This window comes from Cetorhinus maximus, chromosome 12 (assembly GCF_964194155.1).
Source record: "Cetorhinus maximus chromosome 12, sCetMax3.hap1.1, whole genome shotgun sequence".
In the NCBI taxonomy this organism is placed as follows: Eukaryota; Metazoa; Chordata; class Chondrichthyes; order Lamniformes; family Cetorhinidae; genus Cetorhinus; species Cetorhinus maximus.
Window position 1 is genome coordinate 62,215,786 of NC_135890.1, and position 16,444 is coordinate 62,232,229.

The window sequence follows — 16,444 nt, forward strand, 5'->3', positions numbered from 1 at the left end:
TGAACGGCCTTGACAAGGTGGATGTGGAAAGGATGTTTCCTCTTGTGGGTGAGTTCAGGACTAGGGGGCACTGTTTTAAAATTAGGGGTCACCCTTTTAGGACAGAGATGAGATTTTTTTTCTGAGCGTTGTGAGACTTTGGAACTCTCTTCCTCTAAAGGTGGTGGAGGCAGGGTCACTGAATATTTTTAAGGGACAGACAGACAGACAGACAGACAGACAGACAGACAGACAGACAGACAGACAGACAGACAGACACAGACAGACACAGACAGACAGACAGATTCTTGTTAGGCAAGGGAATCAAAGGTTATCGGGGATGCATGAGAATGTGGATTTCGAAACACAATCAGATCAGCCATGATCTTATTGAATGGCGAAGCAGGCTCATAAGGCCGAATGGTCTACTCCTGTCCCTATTTCATATGTTCGAATGCTCATATGTAAACACTTAATTTTTAGCTGCTCTTTTTCTCACCAATTTCTGTCAAATGTCTCCGATCCTTTTGTTTTCTGATAATTACGCAAGTCTTATTCTCCTCCAATATTCCTCCAAGCAATAGGAACAAGACAAGGCCATTCAATCCCTCAAGCCAGTTCCACCATTCAATTAGATCGTGCCTGATCTGTATCTTATCTCCATCTACTTGCCTTATTCTATATTCCTTAATCCCATTACCCAACAAATATCTATCAGTCTCAGTCTTGAGATTTTTAATTGACCTCCAACCTCAAATGCTCTTTGGGGGAGAGAACTGTGAATTTCCACTCCCCTTTTTGAGCGAAGAAGTGCTTCCTGATGTCAACCCTGAACTACCTGGCTCTAATTTTAACCCATTACTACCTTGTTCTGGACTCTCCCCACCCATCCCAGAGGAAATACAAGAACACTTCCTGCTGGCCATCACCCTGATCATTAGTGACCATCACACTGACCCATCACTCTACTCATTAATGACCATCACTCTGCTCATTAATGACCATCACTCTGCTCATTAATGACCATCACTCTGATCATTAGTGACCATTGTTCTGGCCATTGCTGACCATCACACTGATCGTCACTCTACTCATTAGTGACCATCATTCTGGCCATTAGAGACCATCATTCTGGCCATTGCTGAACATCACTCTGATCATTAGTGACCATCACTCACCATCACTCTGACCAGCACTCTGATCATTAGTGACCATCACTCACCATCACTCTGACCAGCACTCTGACCGTTAGTGACCATCGTTCTGGCCGTCAATGACATTGCTACCTGCAGATGCTTTGTGAATATATTCTGGTATATTGAGAAGTTTGGGTCTGGAGAGGACAGTGAGTTCTGGCTTTGGCCTGAGTTCTTGTTCGGGCTGAGGGAGCAATGCCTCAACTGCGAACAGTGTCTGAGTTCGGTTCAGTCCCAGCCTAGGTCCTTTTGGCCTTCACCCTCACCTTCACCCTAACCATAATATTTACCCTGACCGTAACCCTCAAACTCCAACACTGACCCTGACCCTAGCCCTGACCTTAACCCTAACCCTGACTTTAACCCTGACCATAAACGTCAACCTGACCTTGACCCTAACCCTATCCATGACCCTAACCCTGACTCTGACTCTGACCTTGACCCTAACCCTAAACCTGACCTAACCCGAACATTGGCCCAGACCTTGACCCTAACCCTATCCATAGCCCTAACTCTAACCTGGTCATTACCCTAGCTCTGAGCCTGAGCCATTCCACACTCAGCAGTAACCTGACAGGAGAATCACTTCCCCGTTACAATATTGATTCACTAAAGTTAGCGTAGATTAGAATTTCAACCAATGAGAGATGACAGGGCGCATACTCAGTGTGAGAGTGGAAATGACACATTGGGAATGGCCTCCTGAGAGGTGGTGGTGAGGTCATTACTACCAAATATAATCCTGCTTTCCTTTTCCACTCCCGCCCTTTTTATCTGATTGCTATGTTGCTGTACCCAATGAATATTTCTATTTAATTTACAGAATAAATACCCAACTAAGTACAGCGAGTCAATGAACACAGTGCTGGTACAGGAACTGCTTCACTTTAACCGTCTGATATCCATCATCAGAACCAGTCTAAGAGACATCAATAAAGCTATTCGAGGTCTCATTCTCATGTCCAGTCAGCAAGAAGATATGATCAATAGTATGACTGTCGGCAAAGTAAGTCATTTTGAAAATCATAATCCATTGGAGTCATTTTGGCTTTGGGAGATCCTGGTGAATGGGTGATCTCGGACCAGGCTTCTGTTCTACTTCCCTCCCAATTTTCTCTTCTACTCAAACCATTGGAAATGGCAGTGGGGAAAGAGATGTAATGGGTGCTGTTCCAACACATAGCATTCGTAACAAAACAGATAAATTAGCAGCTCAAATAGAAATATATATTTATAAATAATTATAAATAAATAAATCGTTACAGAGACATTGCTGCAAAATGACAAAGACTGGGAGCTGAATATTGAAGGGTACATGACATTTCAGAAGTTTAGTTAGCTAAGGATGACATTAGTACAATTGAGAGAGATTACCTTAGTTCTAAAGATCAAGATGTAGAATCAGCTTGGGTACAGATAAGAAATAGTAATGGTAGGAAGTCATTTTGGGAGTGGTTTATAGGCCCCTTAACAGTAACCACACTGTAGGACGGAGTACACAGGAAGAAATAATGGGGGCTTGTGAGAAAGGCACAGCAATAATCATGGGTGATTTCATTCTACATGTAGACTGGACGAATCAGTATGGCAGCAGGTAAAATGAGTTCATAGTGTTTTCAGGATGGTTTCTTGGAGCAGCACCTTCTACAGCCAACCAGAGAGCAGGCTATTGTAGACCTGGAAATGTGGGCGAGTGAGTGTGACGGTGGGTGGGTGAGTGAGTGTGAGGTTAAATGAATGAGTGTGAGGGTGGGTGAGTGAGTGACCTTGAGGATGGGGAGGGTGGGTGAGTGACTGTGAAGGTGGATGGGTGAGTGATCTTGAGGCTGGGTGAGTGTGAGGGTGGGTGAGTGAGTAATCTTGAGGGTGGGGCGGGTGAGTAAGTGGGTGAGTGAGTGTGAGGCTGAGTGAGTGTGAGTGTAAAGTGAACGTCGGTGCTCCAGAGAGTGAGTCTGGGGAAGTAATAATGGAAAATAAGGAAATGGTGGATAAACTGAACAGATATTTTGCATCATTCCTCACTGTAGAGGATAAAAGTAACATCCCAGAAATAAGTGTTTATCAGGAGGTGAAAGGGAGGGAGGAAGTTAAAAAAAAATGACAATCACCAGGGAAAGAGTACTGAGAAAATTATTAGAACTAAAAGCGGACAAGTCCCCAGTTCCTGATGGACTTCACCCTAGAGCCTTCAAAGAAGTGACTGCTGAGATAGTAGATGCATTGGTTTTGATTTTCCAAAACTCCATAGATTCTGGAAAGATCCCATCAGATTGGAAAATAGCAAATCTGGGCAGAATCATCCTAGATTTGCTCTAAATGCATTAACAGCCGTGAAAAAATACATTTTACCCGCCGGACACAATGGCGGGTTTTCGCGCCCTATTCTCCCCTTCCTGCCTCATTAGTTACACAGTCATGGGAAACACACCCTCTCGCTGGAGGGCGGCCTCAAATTAGCCAATCATGCCATTACCTCGCCACCTCCTCACTCCGGGTACCGACACACACCTTGTTGGGACCCAGGTGTAGAACAGCCTCGGGATCACAAGCTGGTGAGCACAGCAAACAATCTGCTCCACAGCAGGCAGAGGCAGGGATATCTGAGGCCCCCGGAACTCGGAGGACTGCTAGAGGCAAGGAACCTGCTGAGTCCGAGTCAGATGATAAGCCTCTGGATTCAGTCCTCAATCAGATGTTGGAGCTGCAAAGGCAAGCTCGGGAACATCAGGAAGGGATGTCCGCGACACTCCTCAGATTGCAAGGCACGATGGAGGAGTCCGTCTGCCTTCAGGCTGAGGTGATAGTGCCGGCATTGCAATGCACCAAGGTCAACACTGGTAGGATGGCGGCCACCATGGAATCCTTGGTCCAGGACTTCACTCCTGCACTGCTGCACGGGCTCAACTCCATCGCTGACACCATCGTTGACCTCCAACAGTGTGTACGCGAGAGGAGTGTGGGGCAGCTCGATCTCTCTCCAGCTTCCCCTTCTTATCAAGGAGTAGGCCAATGGCCCTCAGGCACCGATAGGGAGGAGGATCAGCAGGTGCACACCCATCCATCCAGGTAACTCCGGGAATGTCCAGCTGATCCAAATCCCCTCTTCCTGTGCACAAACAGAAACAGGAATACCTGGAAAAACTCAGCAGGTCTGGTAGCATCGGCGGAGGAGAGCACAGTTGACGTTTCGAGTCCTCATGACCCTTCAACAGAACTAAGTAAAAATAAGAAAGGGGTGAAATATAAGATGGTTTATGGGGAGTTGGGGTGGGGGAGGGTTGTTGGCTTGTCCCCCCAACAACCACCCCCCCCACCTTAAACCAGCTTATATTTCACCCCTTTCCTATTTTTACTTAGTTCTGTTGAAGGGTCATGAGGACTCGAAACGTCAACTGTGCTCTCCTCTGTCGATGCTACCAGACCTGCTGAGTTTTTCCAGGTATTTCTGTTTCTGTTTTTGTTTTGGATTTCCAGCATCCGCAGTTTTTTGCTTTTAACCCTCTTCCTGTGATCCCATCATCTCCAGCTCCACAAGCCGAGGAGGGTGCAGCTGCCCCACAGCACGACACCCAAAACAGGCCGGGGTCCTCCAGGTCTCGGCCCTCCAGAGGACGCCCGCCAAGGTCATCACAGAAAGGGCACAGCAGACAGCAGGCTGCCTCCACCTCCGCTGTGGATGTCCAGGGAGCACCAAGATGCAGTAGCAAGGTTAGGAAGGTTAAGAAGATGTAACTCTTTTGAGTCAACCAAGTAAATTAAATTAACAAAATCAGCCCCTTAAAGGGAAACTGCAAAAACAAAGACAACATTTAAAGGAAACTTATCAACATTAAGCCAAAATGTGATTAACAGAGTCAATAAAACACCCCAACCCCCGCGGTGCCCACCAGGCACGGGAAGTCTCGATGGTGCCAGCCGACACCACGTGCTCCCTTTCCAGGGACACCCGGCCGCGAATGTAGCTGCAGAAGAGGGACAGACAGTCGGGTCGGATGTCCCCGATCGTCCACTGCCTGGACTGGTTAATGGCCAACTTGGCCAGGCCCAGGAGCAGGTTCATGAGGAGGTCGTCCTCACCCTCGACCGCACCAGGTGCCCATAGATCAGGAGCGTGGGACTGAAGTGCAAACAAAACATTTATAAAAGGTATCTTAAATAACTAAAAAGGGAGTGCAGCCTACAACACCCTATACAAACGTGGTCCACGGACTCCAAAAGGCAGCAAAAGGCGCAGGTATCTTGGGAGTCCGTGAACCAGCACATCCTGTGGTTGTACAGGATTGCTGCAACACCCTCCACCCCAGGTCCCCGATGGAAAGTAGGAGGACACCCCCGTAGAAGGCCCCCCACTAGGGACCTCCTCCACCGGACGGCAACAAGGCACACCAGCGCGTGTCTGGGCGGCGGGCGAGGGCAAGGAAGTGAAGGGTGTGCAGCAGCAGTCCGTACAGGAAAACCCTCCATGCCGTGCTAAAGGCACGGAGGGCATTTCTGCGAGGCAGCTCATATTGCGGGGCACTGGCTCCTGAGGGAGGGTTCGGGGCATGGGGCTAATGTGGAATTCCGTCCGAACTGGGGAATGCTCAAACTGAAGACCACTGCGCACCTGCACCACCTCGAGTCCTAGGATGATGTCCTAAGGTCAAGAATGGCATTGGCCGTGAGCCAAACATCCACAGACGCTCGATGTGCCAACTTCTGTGGAAGCATCCAGCCCAGTCCTCTGCCACCCAGCACGTCCCCGATCCTGGCCACCCCGGCAGCCACAGCCCTCATCTCCGCCAGCCACTGAAAAGGATGGAGGGGAAGATTCCTGAGCAGCGGCTCTCTGATGACAGCTGCTACTCCTGACGGGGGAGAGCTGCGTCGTGAGGCGACCATGTTCCAGACTTTGATCAGGTCCTGGTAAAAGACGGGCAATGCCTGCAAGGTGCCACGAAGGCCCCTCAGGTCTATAAACAGGAGCTGCACATCTTAATTCAGGCCATGCACCTGGCGGAAGAAATACGTAGCCAGAGCACAGCATCTCGGAGTGGGCTCAACGTAAAGGTATCGCTGCAGGGCCTGAAGGCGGAAAGTCAACACCTGGGTGCGTAGGCACACCAGCGCCTGACCGCCTTCCCTAAGCGGGAGACTCAGAACCTCAGCAGCGACCCAGTGTAACCTTTTATCCCAGGAGAAGTCGACAAGCATTCTCTGGATTTCCACGACAAAGTCTGGGGGAGGGGTCAAAGTGACCAGCCGGTACCACAGCATGGCGGCAATCAGCTGGTTCATGACCAGAAGAGTCAACCAATTAAACTAAATCAACAAAATAAGGGATAAAGCAAACACAGCCCCTTAGACAGGTCAGCTGTAAAACCAAGGACAAAGTTTAAAGGAAACTTACAAACATTAAACCAAAATGTGATTAAAGGGGTCAGTAAAGCACCCCAGTTCCCGTGGTGCCCACCGAGCACGGAAGGCCTCGAGAGTGCCGGCAGACACCGCGTGCTCCCTCTCCAGGGACACCTGGCCGCGAACGTAGCCGCGGAAGAGGGACAAACAATCGGGCGGGACTCCCTCCTCGATCACCCGCTGCCTGGACCTGTTAATGGCCAACTTGGCCAGGCCCAGGAGCCGGTTCACGAGGAGGTCCTCCTCCTTCCCGGCCCCACCTCCGCACCGGGTGCCTGTAGATCAGGAGAGTGGGGCTGAAGTGCAAACAAAACAGTAATAAAAGGTTTTTCAAGTAACTGAAAAGGGAGTGCAGCCAACCACACCCTATATAAGCATGGTCCACGGACTCCACAAGACCACAAAAAGGGCAGGTGTCCTGGTAGTCCGTGAACCTACGCATTCTCCAGTTGTAGGGGACTGCTGTGTGCAACACCCTTCATCCTAGGTCCCCGATGGAAAGTGGGAGGACACCTCCGTAGAGGGCCTCCCAACAGGGACCTCCGCCGCAGGGTGGCAACAAGGCATGCCAGGGCGTGTCCGGGTGGCGGGCAAGGGCGAGAAAATGGAAGGTGCGCAGCAGCAGTCCGTACAGAAAGCTCCTCCGTGCCATGCTAATTGACACGGAGGGTATGTCCCCGAGGAGGGCTCGGGGCTTGGGGCCAATGTGGAATTCCGTCTGAACAGGGGAACATTCAGACGGAAGACCACCACGCACATGGGCCACCTCGAGACCTAAAATTACGTCGGGTCCGAGCACGACCGTCCTTAGGTCTCGGATGGCATCAGCCGCGAGCCGGACACTCACAGACGTGCGACGCGCCAACTCCTGCGGGAGCATCCAGCCCACTCCTCTGCCACCCAGCACGTCCCCGATCCTGGTCACCCCGGCAGCCACAGCCTTCCTCTCCACCAGCCACTGAAAAGGACGGAGGGGCGGATTCCTGAGCAGCGGCTCTTTGACGAGAGCCGTTACTCCTGACAGGGGAGAGCTGCGTCGCGAGGCGACCATGTTCCAGACTTTGATCAGGTCCTGGTAAAAGGCGGCAACGCCTGCAAGGAGCCACTGAGGCCATCGCGTCTGTGAGCGTCCGGCTCGCGGCCGATGCTCTATAAACAGGAGCTGCACGTCTTAATTCAGGCTGTGCACCTGGCGGAAGAAATACGTCGCCAGGGCACACCATCTCGGAGTGCGCTCAACGTAAAGGTATCGCTGCAGGGCCTGAAGGCGGAAAGTCACCACCTGGGTGCGTAGGCACACCAGCGCCTGACCGCCTTCCCTAAGTGGGAGACTCAGAACCTCAGCAGTGACCCAGTGTAGCCTTTTGTCCCAGGAGAAGTTGACAAGCATTCTCTGGATTTTCATGACAAAGTCCAGGGTAGGGGTCAAAGTGACCAGCCAGTACCACAGCATGGCGGCAATCAGCTGGTTCATGACCAGAAGAAGAAGTAGTTATATAGCCTGGACACGGGTGTTAATCACTTGTACATGTTTACTATTGTCAATAAAATCCCAAGAATGTCTCCCTGCCTGTGGCTCCTTGTTCTGATGAGCAGTGTTCTTGTCACTCAGATGTGAAACCTTTCTGCACAAGATAAAGGCAGGTGTCTCAGTCCAGGGCCTCTTCCCTGTGCAGTGTGTAACCTTCAGACCAAAGTGATGGTCTGGCCTCACACACCCCGGACACATTACTGATGCCTGCACCTCGATGGTGCTGATCATCGCTGCCAGAATGTTGTGGGCAGGCGTCACAGAGTTCCATCATTCTCTCTGTGTGCTCTCAGCACCTTTGAGTGGGGCTGGCCCCCATCTCTTCAGCATCTGTGTCCAGTACTGGTGTGATCCTGAAGGGCTCAGGTGCTGAAGGCAGACCAAGGATCAGGAGCATTTAAAGTTTCACAGCTGCGTCTCTATGATATGAAATAAAAACAGAAAATGTTGGAAAAACTCAGCAGGCAGCATCTGTGGAGAGAAAAACAGAGTTAATGTTTTGAGACCAAATGACTCTTCTGCTTTTATCTCTATGATATGACCCTGATCACAAAGCGCATGTGAGCTGCCCTCAGCCAGACAGGAGTCAGACATTCTCAGAGGCTGTGTGAAGATCTATGGAGTGTCCTCACTACATGTTGTCATCATCCTCCTGCAATCGAGTGACTATTAGGGCCTCCACTGTATCTCCATGACATGAGCCTGAGCACTGAGGGTATGTGCGCTACTATCAGCCACACAGGAGTCAAACGTTCACAGATGCAAGGTGAGGATGTCAGGACTGTCCTCACTGCATCTCATCATCATCCTCCACAAATCTTGCAGCTATGAGGGCTTCCCGAGCGCACCTGCCTCATCTGGTCAGTGTGATGGCCTCATCACCGGCACCCTCGCCTTCAAGGACCTCATCACTGTCATCCCCTTCGACGTCCTCCTCATTGGAGGAGACATGCAGCTCCTCCACCTCCTCAGCCAGGACCCCCTCCCAGGTTATGGAGTGCGCAGCAAGCTACAATGATGCGTGACACCCTCTGGGGACTGTATTGCAGTGCTCCACTGGACCTGTCAAGGCACTGGAACCTCATTTGCTCCACCAAAGTCTGTGTTCATTTATTGCTTGCTCCACCAAGGTCTGTGTTCAGACATGAGCCTCATTTTACCGTCGCTCTGCTGCAGTCTGAGGCCGCCGCACGGGCATCATCAGCCACGGCCTCTGTGGGCAGCCCTTGTCCCTGAGGAGCCAACCCTGCAGCCTCTCTGGACCCTAGAAGATGTCAGGGATCTGAGACCTGCTAAGGATTTAGGAGTCATGGACACTCCCTGGGAATCATGCTCAGAGCTGTAGATGTGTTCGTGGTGATCGCAGACCTGCTGAACATTCAGCAAGTGGAAGCTCTTGCGGTTGATGTGGTTGGCGGCTTGTTGCCATGGAGATCTCAGCGCCATGTGAGTGCAGTCGCGGAAAACGGAGTGAACACTCAGACCCAGGAGGTTTGTCTCGGAAGTCTTTATTGAATCATGATATCATGGAGAGCCCAGCAGCATACAACGGAGCTAGCCGGCACTCTGAGGAAGCATCACAGTACACACATAGTTATAGTAAAAGCGTACGTGACAGAGGTCATGCAAATTACAAAAGCTGCTTGACCCTTAGTAATTAATAACATTGAAATTTTATCTTTGGCATGCATACAATTGTTCTGTCTTAGTTTATAATTACACAAAAACCTTGAGTAGCCCATCTGGCGACTAGTCATCTGGACGGACAACAGATAGCATGACTAGGCCCTGTCTCATGTGCTGATAACAGACATCTCCACCCCTCCATCATCTTCACATAGTCCATCTCTGACATTTCTCTTCCCTTCCTTGACCTCTCTGTCTCAATTTCTGATGATAGACTGTCCACCAATATCCATTACAAGCCTACCGACTCCCACAGCTACCTCGACTACAGCTCCTCACACCCCGCTTCCTGTAAAGACTCCATCCCATTCTCTCAGTTCCTTTGCCTCCGTCGCATCTGTTCTGATGACGCTACCTTCAAAAACAGTTCCTCTGACATGTCCTCCTTCTTCCTTAACCGAGGTTTTCCATCCACGGTCGTTGACAGAGCCCTCAACCGTGTCCGGCCCATATCCCGCGCATCCTCCCTCACGCCTTCTCCTCCTTCCCAGAAACATGATAGGGTCCCCCTTGTCCTCACTTATCACCCCACCAGCCTCCGCATTCAAAGGATCATCCTCCGCCATTTCCGCCAACTCCAGCATGATGCCACCACCAAACACATCTTCCCTTCACCCCCCTTGACGGCATTCCGTAGGGATCGTTCCCTCCGGGACACCCTGGTCCACTCCTCCATCACCCCCTACTCCTCAACCCCCACTTATGGCACCTCCCCATGCCCACGCAGAAGATGCAACACCTGCCCCTTCACTTCCTCTCTCCTCACCGTCCAAGGGCCCAAACACTCCTTTCAAGTGAAGCAGCATTTCGCTTGCATTTCCCCTAACTTAGTCTACTGCATTCGTTGCTCCCAATGCGGTCTCCTCTACATTGGAGAGACCAAACGCAAACTGGGCGACCGTTTTGCGGAACACCTGCGGTCTGTCCACAAGAAAGACCCAAACCTCCCTGTCGCTTGCCATTTTAACACTCCACCCTGTTCTCTTGCCAACATGTCTGTCCTTGGCTTGCTGCATTGTTCCAGTGAAGCCCAACGCAAACTGGAGGAACAGCACCTCATCTTCCGACTAGGCACTTTACAGCCCTCTGGGCTGAATATTGAATTCAACAACTTTAGATCTTAAACTCCCCCTCCCCCCATCCCCACCCCGTTTTTTTTCCCCCCCACCCACTTTTTTTTCAATAATTTATATAGATTCTTCTTTCCCCACCTATTTCCATTATTTTTAAATCTAAAACTAAAACCTTTAGTCTTTCCACCCCACCCCCACTAGAGCTGTACTTTGAATATCCTGTTTTCCATTCTTAATTAGCACTTTTCTCAGACAAAGACCACCACCTTCAACACCTCTTTGACCCTTTTGTCTGTGACATCTTTTGATTATTATCTGCTCACACCACACCCTCAATGTGTCACTTCCCCCCCCCCCACCCACCTTAAACCAATTTATATTTCTCCCTTGTTGAAACTATGCTGCAGTTCTGCCGAAGGGCCATGAAGGCTCGAAACGTTAACTGATTTCTTCTCCGCCGATGCTGCCAGACTTACTGAGTTTTTCCAGGTAATTCTGTATTTGTTTTGGATTTCCAGCATCCGCAGTAGCTTTTAGCTTTTTGTTTTTATCCTAACTTTGTTTCAAGGACTCTTGATAGTTTGTTTATGATACTTGTTTTCCTTCCTTCACAATAGCTTACAGCGCAGGTTTGTCTGCTACTGGGGCAAGGAGACTTCGTTGTAGTATTCCACTATGGTTTAACCACTTAACCCTTTGTTATCCTGTAGATGTATTTTATTCTCCTACAATCCCTCCTTGTTAATCTTCTAGATTAATACCAATGAGGAATAGTATCTTTATTATCATAAGGGGGTTCATAACCATAAGGAAAAGGCCGATCTCTGGCAGGGTAAACCTTTTCTCCCTACCAGTGGGCTTCACTGGGGCCAGTGCGCATCATTTGGGGAACAATTGGGGCACCACCTAATCCAGTAGAGACACTGTTAATAACCTGGGAATAGCAAATTCGCAGAGCAACACATGCACAACACCCTATAACACTTACTATGACTAACCCAATTAAAACGTATAGTAACCAACTTCCCCAACCGGAGAACCAACCTAGTATTACAGACCACCAAGAACCTTTTTTATAAAAATTACTCAAACTTTCCATTTCAATACATAATACAAGTTAGATCACTTGGTAACAGCTGCTATATTGTTGCCGGACAATGTCTTTTACAGCGAGTGGCGTGGACCCAGTCTTCCTTCCCTTTAACCTTCAAGGCCGTTTGAGTTGTTAGCAGCACAAGGTAGGGTCCTTTCCACCCTCTCATGCAATTCAGCTGCTGTTTTGCATAGAGGAAAATGAGTACAAATCCAACATTTAGTCCGATTAACTTGCGAGGCTACGGCCTGCATTCGTTGAACCGCAGAATTGGTATTCCATGCTCCCGCAAGGACCACGCAGGACAGGATCCAAATCAAAGTCAGCATTCCGACGGCTCAGTTAAAGTTCTTGCACAAGCACTTCCGTCCGAGGTCAGCGTCCGCTTGACGTGCGATGCGTGGATCCACAAGGGCGTCCTTCAACCTTTACGGCCCTATGGGTGGTGAGTAGGACTTGGAAAGGCCCTTCCCATCGAGGTTCCAAACAGTTTTTTCTCCTGAAGGCTTTACTAGGACTAGGTCCCCGGGCTGATATTGATGGCAGTCTTCAATGGTGGGCTTTTTCTGAGCTTCTACTACATGTATATGCAAGCTCTTGAGACAGTTAGGGTGAGAGCGCATAGTCATGAGCGCCAAGGGTAGAGCTTCAGGCCCTTTCAAACTGGTTTCTTCACATAAGTTAGCTAGTTTGTTTTTCAGAATATCATTTTGTTTTTCCACCGCTCCAGTAGACTGGGGGTGGTATGGGCAGGAAAGGTGATGGTTGCATTGTAAGGCCTTCAACAGTTCCTTTATCATTTTAGCAGTAAAATGAAGCCCATTATCACTCGATAAAATCTCTGGTATCCCAAATCTGGGTATGTATTCACGCAACAACAATTTTACAACAACAACAACATCATTTCGTCGGGTGGGATACGCCTCCACCCATCGCGAGAACAAACATACTAGAACTAAAACATAATTATATTCCATACATTTAGGCATTTGTATAAAGTCCATTTGTAGGTTTACAAATGGGCCCCTTGCTGGGGTCCCGTACCAGCAGTCACTGTGGGTGTCTTGCCTGGGTTATGTCATTGACATAGGTATGACAGGTATTACTAATACAATGCCTATTAGCATATTACTATTCACTATACATTCAACATTCATTCTACATACACGTGTTAAACCCCTGAGCTGGCAACCGGTCAAGTCATGATTCTTGTGTCATGAGAGATTCAATAGATGCTCATTAGTTACCCATAAAGGGACTACCCCTCCTTTAGTCTGTCTTAAATTTTCTCGGGCTTGTTCCGGTGCCCAAGATCCATAGGTGTTGCATACATCATTTCTGCTCACTTCGTCTGAAGTATTTTTTCCTATTTCAATTAATTTATTGATAGTCCCCGCATGACTTCCGAGCACGGTAGTCAGGCTTTGGATTAACCAATGATGTCCCTATATTGAATATCGTAGTGGCATCATTTATCAGGCTGGGCTTAACGCGGTTCCCTCCCAAGCCTGATCGTATCTCACCATTGAACTGAACTGCTTCAGTCATCAATTGGCACGTAAGAGCCGTATAGAGTGCTTGGGTATGGGTTGAGTACCATTGGGGCAGGACGACACCGGATACATTCAAGACTACGGGTACCAGCTCATGGTGTACATTATCATACAAAACTTCTGATTAACCAGTACCAAACCATTCGTAGGTCCTGGATGCATAGTCGGACAAGATGGATCAGTCGGTGTGGTTTGAGGGGCTTCAATTATCTCTACTCAGACTGTGAAAGCAGAGGTGGAAGGTGGCTTCATAATAGTGGATCTCCCATGCCCGATCTGAAGCAAACCCTTACAACAATTTGAAAGCACTTGTCCTCCTACTGTTACATTTATCATTCCCCGTTGCGTGTCGCATTCGGCACTGTCCGTGCTGTACCAAAGTTCCTCCTGCTGTGCAGGATGAGCAGTGATGATCCTCGAACTTGTTGCCAGTACTGATAGGCCCACGATCAGGATCATAGATCTGTGGAGACATTAACATCGGGTCCCGTTCTCTGGGTTACCGCTTGGTCAATTGTCATGTATCTTTCTCTTTGGATTTGTCTGTTTCCATATCCTTAATCACCTGTCGGTCTCTGTCTTCCTTCCTTAACTCAACTCATGTAATTGCCTACTTAATTCTCTTACATTGTCCTGTATTTTTCCTTTCTGTGGCCCTACACCTCCTACTATAATACCTTCAGGTAATTGCATGGCCCTTACCTGTTATCATTTCAAATGGGGTGAACCTGGCGGTCCTGCTTGGGGTAGCTCACAGTGCATTAGAATATTGAGCTGTTCCCTGTCTCTTGATTGATTTTTTTTTTAAAGTTCAGTTCATCCTTTCCACCATCCCTGGACTCTGGGGGTGGTAAGGAATATGGAATTTCTGTTTAATCTCCATAAAATTACACACTTCTTTAATGACTCTCCCTGTGAAATTAGTTCCCTGATCTGAATCCATTTGGGTAGGCACCCCCACTCCTTCCAGTTTACTCCCTCCTGCTGCTGTCTCATGTCAGACCTCAATTCCTTAAACCACTCTACAATGCACCTTCTTATCCTATCTTTCAATGGCTAAGTATTTTCACTTCCAGTGATGGTTCTCTCTGGGAACCGCTTAACTCTGCCTGTCATCAAGGTGTTAATCCTATGGTTTTACTTTTTGTAGCTCACAGGCACATTAATATAATCAGTAATACATCTATTTAGCCTTTTTCCAGCTTTCCCTTTACCTGTATCCATCTTGTGGTAAATTGTTGTTAAGTATTATTTCTCCTTACATTTCAATTCCTAAACTATAGATTCCTCATAGTTTTACCTCTAAGTTTTCTTTCCTGACCATGATCATCCTAAGGTTCTCTTGAGTTCAGTTTCTCTATTGTCTTGATTGTTTAAAATGTTTCCTTACTCTTTAGGCCATATTAACTATTCCTTTTCAACGGGGATCTCTATCTCTAGATCTTTGCTTATCTCCCCCTGTGCAGTTCCAATGCCTCAGTTGACGGCCAGATTATCAAATTCATTTCCCTTAAAACAGTTTGTACATTATGTCCTCTTTCCCTAACTCATTCTCCTCCTTGCCTCATACCATATTACACTTACAACAGCTACCATCTTATCTTGTTCAGGTTGCCGGGAGAGACTTTAAAATATTCTCATAACAGTTTTAAAAACAGAAATCAGGTATTGACATGGTTTGCTTCCTTTTCTTCTTCTCAAAGATTTTATTGTCTTAAAAGTAACCCACTAAATTGTGTCTGACCCTTTTCTTTTAGAATTATCCCAGATTCATTAACTCAGCCAAAAATTGGATTTCTGCCAAACTTTGCCAAGGTCTTGAGCTTAGCTTCATATTTTGGGAACAGACTTACAAACACAAAAGCTTGCAGCATTTGAATTAGTGCCAATTGTTGTCAGACCTTTTAAAATGAAAATTCCCTTTTGAGAACTTTATCAAGAACCAAACCTCAAATTTTTTAAACTTTGTAAGAACTGTAATTTACACTATCAAAATTAAAACAACCTCTTTTTCATGTGTAACGATTTGTATCCAAGTTATAATTTCCGTATGTTTATCGACACATTCTTTATCTTAGACAGCATCCTAGTGATTCAAAAGTAACCTGTTAAATTACATTGCACTTTACATCTCAAGATTGTCCCAAATTCAAATTCCAGTGCTTTTGGAAAGCTGATTTCCTTTAATATTTAATTCATCTCTTCATAAGAAACCCCTTTTTATCCATTGGAACCATCTAGACCTTGTGTTTATGACTTTTCGTTTTCCTAGAATCCTTCTGAATTTCAAGTAATTTCTTTTTCTCAAAATTTTAGAATACCATCTCGTATGTATTAATCCCAATCAGCTTGGAAGATGATTAGGATTATTCCTTACTAGTCTGCAAGGGGGTGGTACAAGGGTTGGTTCATCTCAAAAAAAGGCAAGCCCTGTTTTATCTTTACACTACCTTCAAATTACGATTTTTTTGCCAGATACTCCTATAATATTGAACTTAACTCTAAACGAATCTTCGAGTAGCAGTGGGGGAAAAAAGGGATCTTGAAGACTCCACCTACAGGGACCTTCAAACTGACGAAAGCTCACATTTTCTCTGCTGCTGCTTGTCAATTGCTCATTAACCCCCTAGGGGTACCCTCTCTCTCTATCTCTCTTCAGCACAAACAGCTCTTGTAATTTAGATCAATTCATTTTTTTTTCAGTTACAGAAAATTCAGTAGCGGACTATCTACTTCCCTTAAAACATATTATAAGTGCTCAAATCTGTCCCGATTAAAAGTTCCAGCTGGTGGGAAGCTCTCTCCTTTACTTTGAGTCCATTTAACCCAATCAGAAACATATTGGACAATTTCAGGACCGTAATGGACACAAAAGAAAACACAGAAATTACTTACTTTTCACCTCCACGGGACTCGAACCCCTGGGTATACTACTA

At 47.5% G+C, this 16,444-nt stretch overlaps 1 protein-coding gene across 1 annotated transcript in view; it reads left to right on the plus strand.

Annotated features, from left to right (window-relative positions):
* The window catches only part of LOC144687508 (dynein axonemal heavy chain 3-like), a 706,779-nt gene that overhangs the window by 581,063 nt on the left and 109,272 nt on the right, over positions 1 to 16,444 (plus strand). The window contains exon 57 of the mRNA XM_078553740.1: positions 1,999 to 2,181. Coding sequence (XP_078409866.1) covers positions 1,999 to 2,181 — 183 coding nt within the window. The remainder of the gene's footprint in view (positions 1 to 1,998; positions 2,182 to 16,444) is intronic.